We start from the raw sequence: 23,085 nt of genomic DNA, 5'->3' as shown, positions 1-23,085 counted from the left end.
GAGTGTTGTAGGTGTGACTTTATTTTTATTTCAAAACAGAGACACTACATGGAATGACCCTTTTTAAATGAACGTGAGGGAGGAAAGGAAGGTTTCTCAAACTTTGTATCAGGGCTCTATCTATCTATCTATCTATCTATCTATCTATCTATCTATCTATCTATCTATCTATCTATCTATCATATAAAAAAAAACTTTATTTAAAAGCGCATTCACAATGTCCTTTCTGAATCATTTGATGCCGTCTTTATTGAAAAACATTGCTTTTCCTTATAAATGAAGGACATTTCTAAGTAGCTCCACACTTTTTAACAGTGTTATAATTTTTAGCCTATTAGCAAAATTGCCAAAGTCATTTTTAACTTGCTGTCACAATTTCAAAAAAAAAAGAAAAAAAAAAGCCAATGTGCTTGCTAAAAATTTAGATTTTTCTTTATGCCAGTGCAGATTATTTTAGTTTGAGGCAACTAGACTTTTTCTGTTAGTTAAATTTGTGTTGTTGTTTTTTTTACCCTTGTTTTCCAAAAATTTAGGCTAAAAATATGTAGCTAGCTATCTGGCTATAAACTACCTATCTCACAAGCTAGCTCGCTAGCTATCTATCTAGCTACCTATCTCACGCGCTAGCTAGCTAGCTATATAGTGCTTTTCTGTCAAAATTAACATTACTAAGTGTCCCCGTACATATACAATGGTGTGTTTTGATGGAAAACATGCATGTCTGGATGACCACCAACTTTGCAATGCTAGTATATAGTATGTATGTGTTGTATTGACATAATATTGACATATATTACATATAAATAGTAAGATAATGTACAATGTTAAGATAATGAGCTGAACAAGTTTGAGAAACCCTCGTTTACGCACACACGCACAGAGGAAGCCACGTCACGAAAGTCAAGCACACACAATGGGACGTCCTCAATTGCGAAGTCCAAAACATCCCTGTTAAAAGCAACACCGGAAAGCCTGTCTTACAAACCGGACTAATTCTAGCGTTTAATTGTTCCTCTGGTCCATTACTGCCAACGTAAGACAGGCAGTTAGCATGGAGTTGAGCGAGCGCGCCGTATAATTAGGCGCACAAAAAAGAGAGGGATGCAACATCTGAAGGAGAAGAGGCTCCAAATGATTACACATTCACTCGGCTTCCTTCCCCCTTGCCGCACACACAACCGCCAATTAGACGAGAGGTGGATGAGGACAAGCCAGCAGCCAGGAGTCTATTTGTGTCGCTATCTCTCCTGCTCCCCGAGACTCCCGGCCAAAGAATATAGAAGTGAAAAACAAGAAGGAAATAAATAAAGAAATCACCACTTTTCACATCCGGTTGGGCTGATTGGCCGAGACTGGAGTCAAGGCAGATCTGGGCCACAGTTGCACTCATTGTTCAGTGAGCTTTTCTACACAGTCCAACCCAGCGACAGCAATGAATGTTGATTGTGACCTTTTGGGTCGGAACCACAGTGTAACTCTTGTGTGCGGTGGGGATGCGTGCCTCGGGTTTTGCGTGCGCCCACTCGCTCGCCCCTCATGGGCGGAGGAGGGAGGGGGGGTGGGGGGGGGGCATTCTTCGGTCTTTGCTGACGTTGTCGGGGCGAACCTCGGGGCACAGTCAACGGTCGATGGTTTCTATGCTAAACTCACCGACAGCGTTGAATGTTCTCCGAGGCAAGCGGGACGGCGGCGCTGGGCAGGATGTGGCTCCAACCACAGCGGCGGGGGGGGGGTCATACTCATGACTCATGTGCGCTTAAACAGGAATACAAACTAAGGCGCTTTATTGCATTACAGTGTTCCCCCGTTTTAGTGCAGATTTTTAACCGATGTATTTTTTATTTTATTTTTTACAGTATACTGTTTAGGCTAGTTTTAAAGGGGAAGTCAATGTTAAACATTTCTTGGCAATAATATGTTATATGTGACCTCACTAGTCTAAACATGACATTCCGATTAATATTACATTTGTGGAATGTGAGTTATGCAGCAAAATCCGGCCATTTTGCCACTTCTTGTCGACCGAAGATGACATCACAGTTGCTCAGGGCTCAGGCAACGACCAATCACAGCTCACCTGTTTTCTGAAGCGGAGCTGTGATAGGTTGTTACCTGAGACCTGAGCAACTGTGATGACATTTTCACTCGATAGCAAGTAGCAAAATGGCCGCCTTCTGATTAACTCATATTCCACTAACACAGTATTACCAGAAATACCGTATTTAGACTAGTGGGGCTGCATAGAATATATTATTGTCATCACATTTTGGGAGGGGTTGAATTCCCCTTTAATTTAGAGTTGCACGGCCGCAGTGTAGTACCACTTTTTGCCACAACATGCTACGCCGCACTGCAAATGCTATGTGATTAAGAGCAAGAAGAAGAGGACGAAAAGGTTCCCAGTTGAGCTCCCGTAATAGTTGCTATCAGCATATATGTCTGCCAGTATTGTTATGGTCTGTTTGTATATTTCCCTGCTCCGTATGTGTTAAAGAAGCAGTTGTTTCAAGATTTGTAATTACCGTAACAACAATGCTAATTTTGGCTAGCCCATCAATGGAGTTTCGGATTACACGTTAGCAATAAGATAGCGGACTTTTATCAGGCGAAATGATGGTTTGATTGAACAATGTGGTGTTTAAATATACAATGTTTAATCTGTTTTGTATTATGTGTCAGTTTGACAGTAAACTTCAAGGAGTTATAAATGGCTTGAGGCAAGTAAACGCTTAGCCTCTTATTTGGAGAACTGTGTGAGTTAAAGAGTAAGAACTTTAAAAAGGTGTGCTTTAAAAAGTGTGTTTGAATAAGTTAAAATGTGTTTGATTAAGCATCCCTCATGATAAACGGGGGTTCACTGTATTGCATTGCCGCGATGTTACCACCTGGATCAGAACTCTGTGAAGTCTTCATCTTCAGGAAAAAAACTGGTTGACATCTGAAAAACACAAAAGAAAAAAAGCTTGTTTTTACCCTGAATTGTTATAATTGTTCATTTGATTTACATTTTTGGGGGCGCGGACCATAAATATGATACAAACTATAATCCCAAAACAGTTCATTTCAAATATTTGACAACACTCAAAACTATGTGATGAGCTACTGCGAACTGCGAGACCCTCAAATCCATCTTCAATGCGGCAAAATTGTGTTTTTGCTTCAATACCTTGAAGCAAAAACATCTTGACATCAGCTATGGGAATTGAGTCAACGTCCATGATTTGCTACGACACAACTCCACAAGCAGCGTGGAAAACAGGAGCCCAGAACATTCAGAGAGAAAGTGAGAAATTCTCGCCTACTGTATTACCAGTTTGACAGTTTCAAAGTCAAGGTTTCAATAACTGCTAATACTGAGCACAACAAGGCAGAATATGATTGGCCGCTTGCGAGTTGAGTAAACAAACCTCCTGTTTTAAGGTAATTACCCCCCCCCCCCGCCCCCGCCCCTGTCACAGCAGAGAGGGGAGGGGTGAGCAGTTACGCACCCTGAAGGAAGAGGTAGGCTCTTTTCCCTGTAACATTTATTTATTTAAACTTGACATGGTACACATTTCTTTTGTACTAAATATTCTATATTTTGTTTAAAAATTAAATAGATTGTGTTCCATGGGGATTTTTTTGTTTTGTTTACCCAAACATAAAGAAAAAGGTCATTTTAGAGCACAAATTTTAATACCGTGATATCACAATATTTCTGCTCACAGGTATCATACCGTCAGAATTGGCCCATGTCTAAATGCAGTATGACCAGGTTGAAAATAGTAAAAAAATAAAAATAATAATTTGTCTGGAGTGTAGAAGAAGTGATCAAAACCAACATACGTCATTATTCTTGTCATTGGAAAATCTTTGGAAAACCCCCAACACATGCTCTGTTGTAATAAACTCCATCAGACGCAACATTGGTCGGAATAATATTACAGCCTGTCATGGTTCTTACGGGCATGTAAGCCAGGGAACAATGCCGCCATGCCGGCCTTTCATCCGTTGAGAGCTTCTATTGTCACAAGCGGGCTTTTGCTCCGAGGGGAACAACTATCAGCAGTGTCACCCCACCGCGTCGCGCCGGCCAGGGCTGACGTCAGGGTGCCCAACGCGCATCTATGAACATTTGTTAACCCCCCCACCCCCTTTTTTTTTATCGGCTTAGGTTGCTGATGTCAATGTGCAAAGGGCGGGGTTGGTGGGGGGGGGGGAGGCTGGCTGAATCCATTACTGTGCTGGGGCGGGAGGCAAATGTCAGACCACAGCGCCAACACGCTCTCCAAGCCCCACGGATGAGAAATGCATCACGTTATTGCAGCTATAATTCAGAAAGCCATAAAGGAGAGACAATTGGCTCTTTGAGTTACTGCTTGTGCGCACTCGATCCCTCTGTTAATATGAGAAAGAAATACATTAGCCTATAGGAAGCTGCATTTATAGTAAATAAAACATTAGTGTAAAACACTAACTGCCTGCCAGCCAAAAAAAAGGTTTTCATTACGTCCACCAAGCACGAAGGCACAAAGGCGTTTTCCATCGTTGGTTGGTTTGTGTTTAAATTAGCAGAATTGTGCAAAAATGTCACCACAGATTTCCCATTAATTGTTGTTGTACCTTATCTTTTAGTGTGAAATTTCTTAACCTCCCCTGAGACTTGACAGACAACTTTTATATTTTTTTCATGGTCATTTGAGACCTTCTTGTAGTTCCTTAGGGATGGATATGCCATTGAAGAATTGTAAACCCTATCTGGCTTTACACAACTAATCAGGATCTATCGAGCACGTCCGGGTTCATCTCCCACCCTTGGTGACACTTTCAGCACAGCTGGCCAAGGCTTTCCTCCACCCGTTTCCCCCAAAAAAACAAAAAAACTTGGTGAACGTCTTTTAACGTCTTTGGCGCTCCTCCGTAGGTTTTTACTAAACGTCATTTAACGTTTTTGGCAGTAAAAGAGTTAAATGAGCAGAAAAAAACGTCCGGGTTCATCTCCCACCCTTGGTGACACTTTCAGCACAGCTGGCCAAGGCTTTCCTCCACCCGTTTCCCCCAAAAAAACAAAAAAACTTGGTGAACGTCTTTTAACGTCTTTTAACGTCTTTGGCGCTCCTCCGTAGGTTTTTACTAAACGTCATTTAACGTTTTTGGCAGTAAAAGAGTTAAATGAGCAGAAAAAAAACGTCCGGGTTCATCTCCCACCCTTGGTGACACTTTCAGCACAGCTGGCCAAGGCTTTCCTCCACCCGTTTCCCCCCAAAAAACAAAAAAACTTGGTGAACGTCTTTTAACGTCTTTTAACGTCTTTGGCGCTCCTCCGTAGGTTTTTACTAAACGTCATTTAACGTTTTTGGCAGTAAAAGAGTTAAATGAGCAGAAAAAAACGTCCGGGTTCATCTCCCACCCTTGGTGAAAATCAGACTAGCTCAGAGGTGGGCAATCTCGGTCCTCGAGGGCCGAAGTCCTGCAGGTTTTGGAGGTTTCTCACTTCCAACACAAGCTGATTCCAATCAACAGGATCGTTATCAGGCTTATGCAGAGCTTGCTGATGAGCTGATCATATATCAGCTGTGTTGGAGAAAGGCAACCTGCAAAACCTGCAGGACTCTGGCCCTCGATGCCCACCTCTGGACGAGCTGATGATAAATTGTAGTGGATTGCTTCCTCCTCAAGTGTTTGCATGTCTTTAGGGAGTCAACACCATCAGTTGATTCTCTGAATTTGGAGAAGAAAATGATTCCTGATGATTATGAAATTGCAGAGGATGTGGTGCTGTCGGCTTTTTCAAACAACCAACTCTCACTGGAGCGGTTTCGCAGATGGATGAAAATCAGCATCTCCAAATCCGAGACCATGGTCTTCAGTCCGAAAAGGGTGGAGTGCCCCCTCTGGGTCTGGGATGAGATCATGTCCCAAGTGGGGGAGTTTCAAGTATCTTGGGGTCTTGTTCACGAGTGAGGGCAGGAAGGAGCGGGAGATCGACAGGCGGATCGGTGCAGCGTCTGTTGTATCGGTCTGTTGTGCCTCTCGATTTACCGGTCTGTCTACGTTCCTACCCTCACGATCCACAGCTCGTGACCAAAAGAACAAGATCCCGAATACAAGCAGAGTTTCCTCTGCAGGGTTGTCATCCGGGAGGGGCTCACAGTAGAACCGCTGTTCCTCTGCATCGAGGAACCAGTCGAGGTGGCTTGGGCATCTGGATCAGATGCTTCCTGGACGCCTCTCCGGAGAGGCGTTCTAAGCATGTCCCCACTGGTGAGAGGCCCCGGGTACGACCCAGGACACACTGGAGAGACTATGTCTCTTGGCTGGCCTGGGAACGCCTTGAGATCCCGCCAGAGGAGCTGATTGAAGTGGCTGGGCAGAGGGTAGTCTGGGCTTCCCTGCTAAAGCTGCTGCCCCCGTGACCCGACTATGGAAAAGCGGCAGAGAATGGATGGATGGATATGAAGCTAAAGAATAAAATTGGGTTGAATAGAGCATTGAGGAGTCGCAAACCAACACTAGTGCAATTGAAGCAACCGGAAAACTCAAGCTAGAGCAACTAAAGTTAGAGCAAATAAGAAAACAGTTGGTTCACCAAAAGTGAAAAGGTTAGTTAGTCAGTGGTCCCATTGAGGTTACTCTTGAGGCGGTTTCTGTTGATGGGATCCCATTCGTTTTTAAGAATGGATTGTCTGGCCACCGCTCCAAATCACCACCCCAAGTCCAATTGTTATGGATTTTCCCAAAGATGGTAAAGATGCATCTTGTGTTGTTACTGTGCTAACATAAAGAAGTGTTCTGGGGATGACATGGAACACATTTGGGTTGATATGTCTGAAACCATTTTTGTGTGATACTGACTGTTATGCCTCCAGATCCTAGTGAGACTGTGGATGAGAAAGTTGGGGATCTGTCTGAGACAATTTTGTATGATTCCAATTCCATGGAAACCCTTGAGTTGATTTTTTTCCCCCTGAGCATTTGAAAAGGTGAAGCAGTCTCTAGAGTTGGCAGGCAATATCTCTTGTAGAGTTCTGCAAAATGTATTTGGGTTCAAAGGCAGGATGTGGAGGAAGTTTTGCGAGACCAGGTTTGGCTATTCCACTTTGAGCAATCTCGGGAAAGAATTGCGTTAAGGCCTTGATTAAGTTCTGTTTGGCATTCCAAAAGTTGTTCACATCAAAGTTCCAACTTCAAGTCAAAAGCGTTCTAGCAGGTGAGTTAGGAAGTTAGGAAGCCTTCACCGTCCCTCTAGCGGAGATCATCCAGATAATCCAAGGGCCTTTAGAGCAATTTTATTCTGACTTGAAATCTATGCTAAGAGTCTACTGCTATGAGCTCAAGAGAGATTGGGATGAAGGGGATCCTCTTTTTTTTTTGTTTGTAGCTAGAGAGATTAGAGTCTCTTGGTGTCAGTCCCAATGGGCTGCATGTTCATGGTCCTATGGCTTCGTTGAAAGAGAAACTTTTGGAAGAGAATTCTGTTGCCTGTTGGAGCATGGATGTGCGTTTCAGGTTTGGTATGTCCTAAAGGTCAATTCAAGATTACTTGAAGAAGAATTTTGTTGCCAGTTGTTGGATCTCCACTAGAAGGAAGGTTTTCTGGACACAGTGAGAGACAGGTTGGAGGACTTAGATGACATTGTCACAACTCCCGAGGAAGAAACAAATGCTAAACCACAATTTGTGAGCCTTCTGCAGTTGATTCATCAAACTGTGATGACCACAGAGAGTTGATGTCCGTGGCTTGTTTTGGAATGTCTGACATCTTCAAGGGCTTAGATCAGAGGTCCCCATTCACCGGACTGGCAACCATTCATCAATGGCTGGGGGGGGGGGCATTAACATATATTAGAATGCCGATGAGGACGATAGGCCAAGGTCCGCCGCGAACAACAAAAGATTGTGAGGACAGTCTTTAAGAGCCAACCTGGGGAAATCTGAGATGACCCAAAGTGGTTGGACAGGGCCAAGTTCTACCATTGACTTTATAGATAGAACATTTGAAAGCACTTCCTGTTCCCACCATTCACAGGAAACTCAAACAGTTCTTGGGGAGCGCTGAATACTATAGAGCAGTGGTGGGCAAACTGGGCCCTCGAGGGCCGGCGTCCTGCAGGTTTTGGAGGTTTCGCAGCTGATTCCAATCAACAGGGTCGTTACCAAGCTCATGCAGAGCTTGCTGATGAGCTGATCATATATCAGCTGTGTTGGAAAAGGGAGACATCCAAAACCTGCAGGACTCCGGCCCTCGAGGACCGGGTGTGCCCACCCCTGCTATAGAGCATTTTCCTATGTCGTCGCACCGCTACCTGATTTGAATAATTCCAAGGTTCCATTCTGATGGATGCCAGGATGCTAGGTTTTGTTTGAAGAAGCAAAAGTACTCATAGTTACCGCCCTGTTTTTTGTCCTCTATACGACGTATAATTTTTTCCCCCCCAAACTTCAATTCGTTTTAATTTGGTATTACTTTCGTAGTGTCATATATAATATAAAATTAATGATAATGATAATGAAAAATCAAGAGTCACGTAATATCAATTACAGTAATTTAACCATTCCCCCCCAACATATGCATTTATTTTTGCATTAATTATCTCACTAAAAAACTGGTTAGATGATTTATTGTAAGTATAATTTTAAAAAATATTGTGAAATAATGCAAATAAAATTATCCATTTTTATTTTAATTAATTACACCAGAAATCAATCAATTATAAATATTACCAATTAGAAATGAAAATGTATTATTTTATTATTACATAATTTTTTTAAATATATTCTACATATTATCTGTGCTAGTGTGGTTTTAAACCAAAAATCCTTGGTGTCAATTTCCACCTTGTTTATTTCGAATCTAAACAGGAGATAAGAGAGAGACACACCCTCACCCCGCAATGAGACCTCCGATGAAAAATGGGCAGAAGGGTCAATGGAGAGGAGAAATGGGGTCTTTGCCATGGCAACCCTCGTGTCAGCCAGCCATTTTCTTCCTGATCCACTCACCTCCCTCCAACCAGCTCAATGTCTCGACCTCTGAAGGGGACACCGCCTCTCTACAACTGAATATTTCTTTTGTGTGGCGAGATCCTCTCAATCTGTATGTGTATGCATGTATGTACTGTACATTATGTGTAAGAGGCGAAGAGGGGGAGGGACAGAGGTTAGAGGGGGCAATCACAGTCTTACAACAGGGGTACAACCTAGACCTCATATCACATACTCACACAGACACATACCAAACATGCACGCACACCAAAATGCTATGATGGAGGGAGATCATCTTTGGAAATAGCAGATAATTGCACCATTTGGCGAGCAGGCTGGGCCACTCCTGCCTCAGCCTATCACTAACAAACCACCATGCGGCTTCCTAGTGCAGCGCTCGTCAGTTCCCCAGGCGAGCGACAAAAGCGGTTCTGGAAGAAGTGGGTGGAAAGAGGCGTCAGCTGCTAGACAAAATAAAAAAGGCTCTTTTTGTTCCCGACAATAAGCGATCTTTGGAGCGCTTCCGCAGCTGCAGCCAGATAGGCTTTCATTCACAACTTCTCCTTTCCTCGGCCGGGAGGAGATTTAAAGTGGATGATAAAATTCAGGGGGATTAGAGTCGTCTTCCAGCAAGAAATGGGGACACAAGTGAGAATTAGCAAAAGAAAACGTTTGTAGGACTGTGGGAGTGGAATGAAACGATGTGAAAGTAGGCAAATCCTTCTACATGCGGCGGGAAACAATCCGTACTGCGGCACTGCTTGACTTCAAAGTTGTTCTCATTTCAAGTACGTATATTTTACAAGAAGAAATAAAGTTAACACTTTATGAGCTAGCAATGTTTCGAGTAACATTGAAACACTAACTAACGAGATACAAGTAAGCCACTATGTCTGACACAAAAGTAGCGCTTATGCGCCATATTGAGGCATCTCTTTTTAAGGGAGGCGTAAAAAAATAAAATGTATCTAAAATATGGCTAAAATTACACTTTTTTCTTAGTCATCAGTGGTATGTTTATGTGGTGAAATCCTGAAGTCTCAATTTTTTAAATCAAATGTAGTTTTTTTTAGGGTCTCAGTTGACGAATATTGACAAAGTTTTCGTTTGACTTTTGAGACATAGTTCTCGTACCACTTTGGGGCATTTTGACATTCGAGCTTCTACGGCATTACATACGTAAATTCATGATTTTCATTTCAAGTGCCCTAATCACAAGGTGATTAATATCTGGAATATCTTCCGGAAATCCACAAATGCGCGTCCCTAGAGGGTGAGCCACAGACGAGGGGGCGGGGGCCATGGTTTGTCTCTGGGGTGGTCCGATGCAGTAGTGGCCGATGGTTTTAATGTAGCGGCATGTCCAGTATATACTGTACATTTGCACTTAATGACTACCAGACCTGCAGATTGCCTCTGGGGGCCTCATACAGCCCCCGCACCCCCGCCCTCTCAAAATGCCTACACATGCATATGCTTCCCTTTAAAGGCGGGTCGTTGGCTAAATGTGCTGTGCTGTTGCTGCTCCCAGTGAAAATAGAACATAAACCACAGTTTTCATAAAAGACGACCTAAATATTCAAAGTATGTGCAGTAATTACAGTCTGTGGTTCTTTTCATCCATATGCAGTTCTGGATGCACACACTTAAGGCAAACCTGTACAAAGACTTGGTGTGCTCTCATTTGCAGTTCTAATTTTTAATAATTATACTCATACTGCTGTACAAATACAATACAAAAATGACCCCCCAAAAAGGTTCAATCAATCAAATTGTAAAACTATAAAACTCCCAAATCACAAAAAAAGTTAATGCTGAAACGGAGTACGTTAACTTATTCACTGCCATTGACGGCTATAGACGTCAAAAATCATTTGGAGCTATTTCTATTAGTTTAACATTTTTTTCCATTTTTAACAAGAGTATGAAAACCTAGAAAAAAATGTTTATTATACATTTAGAACAGATATATAAATTTGCGATTAATTGTGAGTTAACTAGTGAAGTCATTTTAATGGCCCGACACCCCAATTTTTTTAATAATCTTTTTTTTAATATATATATATATATATAATAATCAAGTAATCATTTGAAGCCATTTTTTTTTTATGTAAAACTGTCCAAATCCTCGGATTTCAGCATATCAACTGTAACTGATTTCTGTAGTCCTTCATTTAAAAAAAAAAAGAAAAGAAAAGATTATTAAAAATTAGGGGCGTCAGGACATTAAAAGTTTTAATTGTAATTAATCGAATGACTTCACTAGTTAACGCACGATTAATCACAAATTCTATATCTGTTCTAAATGTTCAATGAAAAAAATCTAGGTTTTCATACTCTTGTTAACAAAAGTGGGAAAAAAAAGTTAAACTAATTGAAATAGCTCCAAATGATTTTTGACGTCTATAGCCGTCAATGGCAGTGAATGAGTTAAGGATGGGCGAGTACGGAATCGGGGCTTATTTCAAGGTATCTGTACTTGCGATGCTCTCTTGTGGCCGTTTTATGATCAGGAACTAGAAATTTAAAATGAGAAGAATAGAAAATTGCAATACATGTATTTTAAGGGGAAATGCAATATTGGGATGCATAGGTCTTGCTTTAAAATGAACTGTCATTAATTTTTGTGGGAAAATGTTCGGATCAGTATCGGTATCTGTGACTACTACTGGAAAAAAGTGCTATCAAGCATCTTTAGCACACACATACTGTTTAACTGGTCTAGTTTAAGAATGTTTCCGCTCTTCCAGTCAGTCAGCAGAGGTCCGATTATTGGGTGTCTAAATAAAATTGCTTCTTTATCTTATTAAACAAAGTGACACCTAAAAAAAAAATATATATATTTTTTTAACTCTCCAAGTAGAATTTACCATTTAAAAAAAACTAAAGGCCCAAGTGTTCATTGAAAACAAGCCTGAGGTTGTGTTTATAAAATATTCTATAACCATAAAAGAAATATTGATATTGTAAATAACTGCAAAAATAAATAAATAAATAAAATGCAAATGTATTATACTTTAAAGTGATATACTACTGAACTGCATTTAGCAAATGTAATGTACTAGATCAAAAGAAAAACACTTAAGATTTTTTTTTAAGTTTGAACATTCAATTTAGCGAATCTTCATGTAAAACTAAAATAAGCCTGCATATCACTACACTTTGAGAATCACTGCCAGGAGATTATCTTGAGCGATTATCTTGTGGTGTGGTGCGCTAACTGCTAAGACTGCTGTGTTGTTATTACACTACTAGACAAGCTAACGGTTAGCCTAGCTTCTTCTATTTCTGTCTCTCACAGGTCAGTCCTGGTTCAAAAGAGCTCAAAGAAAAGTTTGGCCACCATAATAGTTACCAGAAAAGATCATAGTTAGCTTAACTACGTATCATTCTTCTTCTACTTGTATTACTCTTCACCATGCTGCCTCTCAAAGGTCAGTCGTGGTACTACAACCGACAATGTGTGTTGTGTCAGTCAGGACTTTCTTCTCCTCACTCTGTGTGCATTTCGCTCACGTTTTTAAAAATCATCTTCAAAATGTTTATCCTGCTGAAAGCGGAAATGAAAATTAGGAGACAGTAAAAGCTGCCAAGAAAGAGCAAAGGGCACATTGTAACACTTGTTGGGCAGCGTGCGCAACAAGTGCGACCACGTAAACAAAATACAAAGACGACTCGCTGGTGCCTTGGGACTGATTGACAGGGCGGGGTCACCAGGTGACCCCCGACCTTTTTAACCTCTGAGGAATGTTGTCGTGCTGGTGCGCGTATTGTTCCTGCCTCCCCGAGGAGACTCAGCCATGCATCGGATGGACGTGAACATTGACCGTTTCTGAGAGCTTCTTCTTCTTTTTTTAAACGCCCCCCGCCGCCACGTACCCCACAAAAGCAGCTCTTTCTTTCTCATAATCCTTTCTTTTATGCTCTTCACCCCCAGATTTGGACAAACAAAAGTTATCAACAAGTCTGTGAGTGTGCACATACATGCAGAAAGGTCACTGACCTTTTTTTTTTTTTTTAAAGGCACCCAGAATGCAGATAAAGCGCTGAGAAGCCTTCAGGCGCCCCGATGTGTTGCCAGAGGAAGTCGGCGGCGCGAGATGAGGCGGCTGACAGATGAGAGAGGCCGACAGACAATTACTGGCCAGGTATGTCTGCCCATCTAGGGCTGGTCAGAGGAAATGGAAGAATTTATGATGTCATAAAAAGGTGCCGGAGAACAGGTTGTCTCTAGGACTGGAGCCATAAAAAGACTCCTGCGGTTTCCGCCCCCCCCCCCCCCCCCACCCCCCGACCACCACATGAGATGATAACAGTCCAGCGAGCGCCAGTAGCCGAGCACATAATTCATGTGCATGTGATAATGTAGGGCACGGATTGATCGAGAGTCATAACACTCAAATCTTCGATCATCTATCACAAAATAAACTGCAGTGTTGTGTATAGCGCAAACATTCGCCTCACTTTCATACACGCCCACGCTTGAATTCTGTGATTAAGATTCGGGTATGATCGGATAAGAAAACGGCAAAACCTTATTCAGATCAAAGATGTCCCAAATTTTCCGCAATTTCTTGCCAAATTCAGTTGAATGCATTTTCATCTCATCCAATTAAACAATATTTAGGAGATAAACCATAACATTTAAAAAATATTTTTATTAGCATTTCTATTTCAAAACATACTATACATACTATATATGATAAATATATATTTTTATATATTTTATATATTAATATATATATTTTTTCAACTTTGCATGGTTACTAGGGGTGGGAATCTTTGAATGAATCGATTCCGATTTTTGGGCCTGCGATTCGATTCAAAATCGATTTCCGATTGGGAACGATTTTTGACTCAAAATGATTTGATTGATAATGATTTTTGCTTCAATCTATAGATGTGCAAGGAATTGTAATGATCTACTCCAGTCTGACTCGCTAATGCTAATTAGCGCGCTACTCGCGGCACTTTTATCACTCAAAAGAACGGCTCCACACTGCAAAAAAAACTGCTTTTATTGGAATAACTTAATCGTGACTTTTTCCTTCTACTCTCTAATGTGGCTACAACTTGTACACACAGTGTATTGGAATACGTGGAACCACACTGCCCTTCAGTGGCCAACCCGGGTACAACATGAACCGCGTTCCAAATAAAGGCGCACACACAGACAAAGACAAGACAGTATAAAATAATTTAAATAAAATTGATTTTGGGACATTTAAAATACAAAACTAATACAACAAATCACAATATCATTTAAAATAAAAATACTAATGTGCTTGCGAAATATTGTGTTTTTTCTTGTCTGGGCAGCTCATAGAAATCCACAAACTCTTTTTCATGTGTTTTTTTCTTGTTTTCCGAAAAAGAATCACAAATGACTGAATTCTATTCTGAAAAATGTCTGTCAATAAAAATAAGTGCACGGTGACTTTTCTGAAGACCGTGTGTTTAATTATTTTTAAATATATTTTAACTCATTCACTGCCATTGACGGCTATATTCATTTAAACTATTTCTATCAGTTTAACATTTTTCCCACTTTTGTTAACAAAAGTGTGAAAACCTAGATTTTTTTTATTATATTAGAACAGATATAAAATTTGTGATTAATCGTGAGTTAACTAGTGAAGTCATGCGATTAATTACAAAACATTTTAATCATCTGACACACCTAATTTTTAATAATCTTTTCTTCTTTTATTATTATTTAACTCATTCACTGCCATTGACAGCTATAGACGTCAAAAATTTATTTAAACTATTTCTAGTAGTTAATTTTTTCCATTTTTGTCAACAAGAGTATGAAAAACTAGAATTTTTTTTGTTCATTTAGAACAGTTAACTAGTGAAGTCATGCAAATAATTCCGATTACAAATTGTAATCGCCCGATGCCCATAATGTTTTAATAATCTTTTTTTTTTTAATTAACTTTTTTTTATTTTTAAGAAAAGATTAAGGGCATCAGGCGAGTGCTATTTTTAATCGTAATTAATCGCATGACTTCACTAGTTAACTCACGATTAATCACAAATTTTATATATGTTATAATACAATATAAAAAAACACTAGGTTTTCATACTCTTCTTAACAAAAGTGTGTGGGGGGGAATTAAACTAATAGAAATAGTTAAAATTAATTTTTGACATCCATAGCCGTCAATGGCAGTGAATGAGTTAATAATAATTATTTGGGATTAATTACGATTAAAAATATGAATCACCTGACACCCCTAATTTTTAATAATCTTTTATAGAAAAAAAATTGATTATTAAAAATAATATATATATATATATATATATATATATATATATATATATATTTTTTTTTTAAGAAAAGATTATTAAAAATTAGGGGTGTCGATTCATATTTAACTCATGATTAACTCATTCACTGCCATTGACGGCTATAGACGTTAAAAATTCATTTGAACTATTTGTATTAGTTTAAATTTTTTCCCCCACTTTTGTTAACAAAAGTATGAAAACATAGATTTTTTTTTGTATTAGAACAGATATAAAATTTGTGATTAATCGTGAGTTAACTAGTGAAGTCATGCGATTAATTACGTTTAAAAATTGTAATCGCCCGACGCCCCTAATTTTTAATAATCTTTTCTTAAAAAAAAAAAAAAAGATTATTAAAAATAGAAAAATAAATACATGTTTTAAAAAAAAGAAGAAAATCAATTATTTAATTATTAAAAATTAGGGGCATCAGGCGATTAAAATTTCACTAGTTAACTCACGATTAATCACAAATTTTATATCTTTTCTAAATGGACAAAAAAAATATATTCTAAGAATTCTAGATTTTCATACTCTTGTTAACAAAAATGGAAAAAATGTTAAACCCATAAAAATAGTTCAAATGAATTTTTGACGTCTATAGCCGTCAATGGCAGTGAATGAGTTAATCACAAATTTGAATTCTGTTCTAAATGTACACAAATAAAATCTAGATTTTCATAATCTTGTTAACAAAAGTGGAAAAAAAAATTTAACTAATAGAAATGGTTCAAACGAATTTATTACGTCTATAGCCGTCAATGGCAGTGAAAGAGTTCAAAATCACACACAATTACGATCACTATTTTCAGATTGCATTAATTTAATTTTGCCTAATTAAACTGGCAACAACTCAACCTTAAAAAAAAGCTTCAGAAAATGCTCTGTCAGTGATGTAAACAACATCCGGTTCTCTTTGCGAGCACACACCACCTCGTATACACACCGACGCACTTTCTACTCTGAGAAGTTGTTTAAAAAAAAAAAAAGGAAAGAAAGGTGGCTATTTGCTCTACAGCCTCGCTAAGGAGGGCTTCCCATTGTAAAAAGGAGTGGCTGCACAGCCCCTTTTCCTTTCATCCCTCCACTGGAGGCACGCTGCCTTTGTCTCCCGGAGGAATGAACAAGCAACCTCTCGGCTACGCTACACTGCTCAAATACCTGGGAACTACCATCCGCCCAGTGGGGGGGGAAAAAGGAGGAGGAGGTGGAGGAAGAGACGTGGAAGGGGGGTGGGGTGCAAGGTGTGTGTTTTGCCCTGTGATATGGCCAGACTGGACGGTTTAAAAGAATCAAAGCTGTTATTACATCTCAAATAGGAAGGAGGAACGAAAGGCACCTGGAACCAAACTACTAACACAAAAAAATAATAATAATCACCACCACCAACATCTGCTTTTGTAAGTTTTGTCTGTCATTTGAGAAAAGCAGAAACCGTGCGGGTAATTAGGATCCTGCACCCCCGCCAACCCTCCACACACTTTCATGCCAACTCAGCAGTATAGCGCCACTTCCTGTCGACGAGGGACCGTATAGGGGTGAAGTGAGTTGAAGTCCTCCCCAAAGCCACCGCAGCCTGCCCCAATGTAAAGCTTTACGTTTCCAGTCTGCACAGGCAGTCTGGGCCAGACAGACTTCTCTGTCACACCTCATAAAGCAGAGCTCAAGCAGCAGGCTTGTTTGAACCCGGAGGGGGGGGGGGGGGACCGGGGGGCTCTTGGTGCTGGGCTTAGATAAGGCAAAATCAGGACTAAAAAGGAAGAAAATATCGAGACGTCCAAGAAAATTCCTTTGTTAAGGCTTTAACTCATTCACTGCCATTGACGGCTATAGACGTCAAAAATTCATTTGAACTATTTATTTTAGTTTAACATTTTTTCCACTTTTGTTAACAAGAGTATGAAATCCTAAAAAAAAAAATTGTATATATAGAACAGATATAAAATTTGTGATTAATTAATTAATTATTAATTATAATTAATTAAGACCGTGTGTTTAATTATTTTTAAATATATTTTAACTCATTCACTGCCATTTTCGGCTATAGACGTCAAAAATTAATTTGAACTCTTTCTATTAGTTTAATATTTTGCCCACTTTTGTTAATAAAAGTGTGAAAACCTAGATTTTTTTATTGTATTAGAACAGATATAAAATTTGGCATTAATTGTGAGTTAACTCGTGAAGTCATGCGATTAATTACGAAAAATGTTAATCATCTGACGCAACTAATTTTTAATAATAATAATAATCTTTTCTTCTCTTATTATTATTTAAAAAAAGTAATTTAAATTTTTAATAAACCTTTCTTTTTTCTTAAAAAAAAGAAAAGATTATTAAAAATTAGGGGCGTCAGGCGATTAATTACTAATCGCATGACGTCACTAGTTAACTCACGATTATTCACCATCTGTTCTAAATGTACGATAAAAAAAATGTCTACGTTTTCATACTCTTGTTAACAAAAGTGGGGAAAAATGTTAAACTAATAGAAATTGTTAAAAATATTTTTTGACGTCTATAGCCGTCAATGGCAGTGAATTAATGGTGTCCTCATTTCGAATCTGTGTCTAATTGTCAGAAGGAGAACGAGGAGCCATCCGTTTATTTTCAAACAGTCCACAAAGAATGCCTGTCATTTCCTGGCGTTCCCCACTTCCATTCGAGAGCCCCCCCCCCCCCCCCTTCCCTTGAGGAACAATGGGAAAGATTCCAAAATTTCCACGGGGAGTTTCTCGCGTGACCGCATAATGGCGAGCGTGTTGCGACAGGGCCCGAGAGCGCCCGCCTGGGAGCGTACAGAGTTTCGTATGCCGCGCCATGATTAAAGCGGGCCGCCGCGTCTCGTAAATGAGCTGAGAATGCCGGGGAATTTTATTGGGCACGGACGGAAACCAAAACCGAGAGCAGATGTTCCCAGTTTTAACGGGTTTCGCTCACCTTCCGACCGCTTGATCCTTGCGTCGCGCTGAAATGACACACCAACGGCGTAAGAGTTTCTTCATTAAGCAAAACAAAGCGCCAGTTCAAATGTCAAACTCTGTTAGGCTCTTGAAAGCCACCTGGCTTGACCCTGGCGGACCTGAGCCTGTGGCTAGACATGAGGTCGGAGGTTAGCCACTCATCTAGATGGGCAGTATGCCACGACGCCTAAGGCGAGGAGGAAGGGGGGGGGGGGCATGGGGGGGCTGGGTTGGTCTCCATGACCTAACTTTTCCATTTACACAGGGAAGCACTAAACACACATATGGACATGGATTCCTGTGAACTTGTTGACCGTCTGACGTCATTTACCTGTGAGGGCCTTCGCGCCATCCGAGTGGTCCGTGCTGGCGGCCCCCACCCCCAATGCCTGCCTCTTTGGGCCCCTGGATGAAGTCTGCCATGAAAAAAAAAGAAGAAAAACACACAATTTTGAGGTCTATTTCCACTTTTGGTTCACATCCTACTGGGCGTCTGTTCTTTGCATTGTTCGGCTGCTATATTGCACACCTACAGTATATAAATATATATATATATATATATTTTTTTTTTTTACATTATACTTACTGTAATGTCCTCACATGTGGGAAAGGAGAGCCAAACACGTCGATGAACTTTTTTAGACATTTATTGAATGTCAGGGAACATAAACACATGGCACACACTTAACACACAGGCACACTCTAAAAACAGTTGGGTCAAAAATAACCCAAGTTGGGTCAAAAAGGGACTGACCCAACATTTTGATTTAAACCAAAACGCTGGTTCAATTGAATAACCCACCAAACACCCCAGATTTTTGGGGACTGACCCAACGTTTTGGGTTGTGCATGAAGAACAAAAATTTGGGTAAAAAAATAACACAAATTGGGTCAAAAGAGGGGCCGAGTCAACATTTTGGTTTATTTATTTAAACCAAAAAGTTGAGTAAAATGAACAACCCACAACACAATCAATTTTGGGGGAATCAACCCAACATTTTGGGTTATTTGTTTACTTTGACCAAAAGGTTGGTCTAATGAAGAACCCAACCAACTTTTTTTTTTGAGACCGAAACAAGTAAGTTGGGTCAAAAAAATAACCCAAAACCCGATTTTTGAGTTGTTTTGTGGGTTATTCATTTGACCCAATTTTTTTTGGTTTAACTGATTAACCCAACCTTTTGGGCCAGTCCCTTTTTTATAATCCAATTTGGTTTTTTTTTCGACCCAACTGTTTTTAGAGTGTAAAATTGATATGACATCCTTATCACAGATTTTCACCGCTTGCGGGCAGATTTGGAACGTATCCCCTCGCACTAAACACGGGTTCACTGTACAACTCTTCCAGTTGACTCCGAAATAATGAATTGAAGTTGTAGTGCCTGAGAAGACTGAAGGAAGTGAGTGAGGGAAAGACATTTTTCTTCCTTCTCATGCAGCATGTGTTTAATAGTCGATTGCAGCAGGAAGTGGATCTGCTGGGACTCATGTGATGAGACTCCCTGATGATAACAACATTAGATTTTCACGAGCCACAGCGGCGGGATGGTTGTGGAAACAACTGCGGCGGTCCTCGCTTCAGAGCCTCTCAGCTGGATGGAACTCCTCACACGTGATAATGGCCTACGCGGGAGTTAGCATCATTGCTGCAGCGGGTGGGGACAGGATACGCCAGCATCCACCCACGAACCCCAAACTGCGCGAAAACAGATGTGCGCTGGGATATCCGCTGTGCTCCTGCAGGGGTCTTTTCCCTGACTATGTACTGTGGAACATCCAAAGTCAAACGCCATGAAAGCGGCATCAATTGTTCGTCTAAAAGTGTGCATTTAAAGCAGCGTTTCTCCACCTTTACAGAGCCGAGCCACATACTGTATTTTACATTGGGAAAATGCGCACGTCACGAAAAGTGTACTGTACTGAACGCCACCTAGTGGAAGAACATTTAATTGTTCTGCTCCTCACTATATGCCACCTGCATAGATAGATGACCAAAGACGTAATCTTTGGAGTAAATGAGAATTTTTGGACCAACTAAGTGAAATTATGAATGGATCGAGTCTACCAATGATGTTCTAAGGAGGAAAAGTGCAGAAATTGAACTTCAAGTTGTTCATACATAATCTACACTGCTTATAAAAACCCCAAAAGGTAGTAATACGATCCGAAAATTCCTGTTACCTATTCATTTTGCAAAACAAAAGTCGTTGTATTATAGCATTATGAGTCTATATGCTTAAGAGGAGTGGACGTAAAAATGAAAAAAAAATAATAAATCATTTTCAAATGCAAACAACTTTTAAGTCACCTATTTTGTTCGATTTTGCAGTTTCCACTGTAATTAGCCCAGTTGTGTTTTCCCTCCTGTGCGGGCACACACGCACGCAAACTTAAAGAGAAGGAGCTTTTTTTTTCTCAGTAAAAGCCAGCGCATTGTGTCGTTTCATTAAATCATGCTGTGTTCAATGCACTGTTTAATGCAATGCCGCACTAAGCGTCTAGACCTACTATATTTCAGATGGCAGAAGAATTTATGGACACTGCCTCATTAACTGGAAGGCATATTAGTGCTGAGAGACATGGCCATTTAAAAAAAAAAGAAGAAAAAAAAGGAAGCTGTGTTGCTGATGGTGGTGAGTTCAGCTACTAAAGAGTGGACGCCCTGTAAAAAAAAAAAAAAAAAAAAAAAAAAAGGCAGTCGAGCCATTTCAGTCTTTTGTGGTAAGACACTTTGTTCTGCTCTATTTTTTTTTCTGCTGCTGTATTGCATGACACAATTCATCCCGTGGTTAATATTTATGAACATTTTGATTACAGTAGTAGTTGCAGGGTTCAGTTGCAAGACACAGCATGCGTCATGGCATGGTCACAGACGGGTGGTGGCTCTGAATGATCGCTCTCTCTCTCTCTCTCTCTCTCTCTCTCTCTCTCTCTCTCTCATGTGTGTGTAGTTTGAAATATAACCCCCCCCCCCCCCTTAGCAGAGTGGGGTGCTGCTGTAATGTCGATACAATGACAGATGGTCCGCACAAAGCCGGCGCGCATTGTTCAAGCTGAAAAATAATAGCCTCCATTTATCAGCCTTTCGCGCACTTTGACACTCAAAGGGAAACACGAGAGTGAAAATTAATCAAAGTTAACCGTCTTCGGAAAAACTTTACACGCATGCATCGCTTCTTCAACATGCACCACGCGTGGACGCTTTTTTTCCGGAAGCATCGGAGAAGTTGCAGCGTGGCTTATTAAAACCTCCGATATTTTCCAGACAGTCACGCTCGTCGCTCTTATTTACATACGACATCTGCTGCTTTGTTCCATAATAATAATAATAAGCATAATAATAATAATAATAAGCATAATAATAATAATAATTATTATTATTATTATAAATGCCACGTTCACGCGCCACATTCCACGACAATGTGACCACACCTCATTTTACATATTCCGCTCGAGTCACGTGCACATACTCACGCCGATCGTCCAAACGAGCACAATCTCCTCCACGTTCCACGAGTGACTCTTCTCGCGCTCCTCCGTCCGGGACCAACTCCACACCGAATGAGCGCCGGTGCCCGAAATCCACGCATGACGTCTACTTCGGCGGCTCAAGAAAAGGGGGAGGGCATCCGGTTCGCACGGATCACCGGGACGAACGTGATTGGGTGGCGGGGACATAGCTTGACAAGACGCGGGCTTCCCATTGGATGGCCGGGCTCCAGGGGGGCGGGGCCATCTCCTGTATTATTCAGGAGGAAAGCGGGTGGGGAGAGAAGGAGGACACTCGGTTAGCGTGCTCGTGTATGTCTGCAGACAATGGCCTGTCTCTCATGTGCGTTCACAAACATTACTCTCAGAAGCATTACACAGCTTGTGTGTAGTAATTTCATGTGTGAATCCAATATGTGGTCTAATTTCTGGCGATATCATACATAAAAAGTACAAAAACAAACTGACATTTTCCAAATCAAAATGCCCTTTTAAAAATGTGCTGGACTAACCCCTTTCCACACGTCTATTAATAAATCAAACAGCCGCATAAAAAAAGCATTAAAAACATGAAGCGAGAGTGGTTGTGAGGACGCTTGAAGTGCAGAATTGTCCGCACAGGAGTAAGGGAGGAAATGGTGCATGGATAATTCTCTCTTCAGATCCTCTGGTGAGAGAAAAGCTCTAAGCTTTTTTTTTTTCTTTTTTCATGTTCCTCTTCGCACATCAGTGCTGAAGCTGTATGCGGTCCCAGGCCAGCCCATTTAAGGTATTTCTTTCCCCTGTTTGTAATGCCGTGAATTAACAGCTCCATCTATCCACTGTTGAGGGGTGATTACAGTTCTGTCACCTTTCACCTTCAGGCCTCATGAAGCAGCACAAAGCGGGTACGTGTGAGGAGACGTCCCATCTTTTCTAACACGTCGCCATGGCGATGGAACCCAACTAGCCAAACATCACCTGTGCCAAACCTTCGGGGCAAGGAAGCACGTGGACCCCCAAGGACCGCAATGAGGTCTTTTTTGGAAGAAAGCGTGGTAAAGTGCCACCACAAAAAGGGCGTATCGTTGTGTGAATTTGACAGACAATTTGCATAACGGGTGGGAATGATGCGCTCAGATCTATAGCAACTAGATTTTTTTCCACAGCAGTCTATTTTCAAACATCCAAAGGAAAGGAAAAACCTTTCAAGCTCCTTTTCTCTCTCTCTCTCTCTCTCTCTCTCTCTCTCTCTCGCTATTCTTATTTTAGACACGGTCTCAATAAAGAAAAGGAAGTTGTGCATAAATTCCACCTTTGGTCAAGTTTGTGTTGCCCTTCGACTTGGTTGCATTTTGTTATCATTTGTGACATCAGCACTCCTCACTAGACCTTA

General features: G+C 40.6%; 1 protein-coding gene across 1 annotated transcript in view; it reads right to left on the bottom strand.

Annotated features, from left to right (window-relative positions):
• The window catches only part of LOC144044927 (uncharacterized), a 37,169-nt gene continuing 14,084 nt past the window's right edge, over nt 1-23,085 (bottom strand). Inside the window, exons 4-6 of the mRNA XM_077559639.1 lie at nt 21,696-21,960; nt 18,553-18,637; nt 1-2,938 (exon numbers count right to left, since the gene is read on the bottom strand). Of these exons, the coding sequence (XP_077415765.1) occupies nt 2,916-2,938; nt 18,553-18,637; nt 21,696-21,899 (312 nt within the window). The 5' untranslated portion in view covers nt 21,900-21,960 and the 3' untranslated portion in view covers nt 1-2,915. The remainder of the gene's footprint in view (nt 2,939-18,552; nt 18,638-21,695; nt 21,961-23,085) is intronic.

This window comes from Vanacampus margaritifer, chromosome 2 (assembly GCF_051991255.1).
Source record: "Vanacampus margaritifer isolate UIUO_Vmar chromosome 2, RoL_Vmar_1.0, whole genome shotgun sequence".
In the NCBI taxonomy this organism is placed as follows: domain Eukaryota; kingdom Metazoa; phylum Chordata; class Actinopteri; order Syngnathiformes; family Syngnathidae; genus Vanacampus; species Vanacampus margaritifer.
This window is presented reverse-complemented; position numbering and strand designations above follow the sequence as displayed.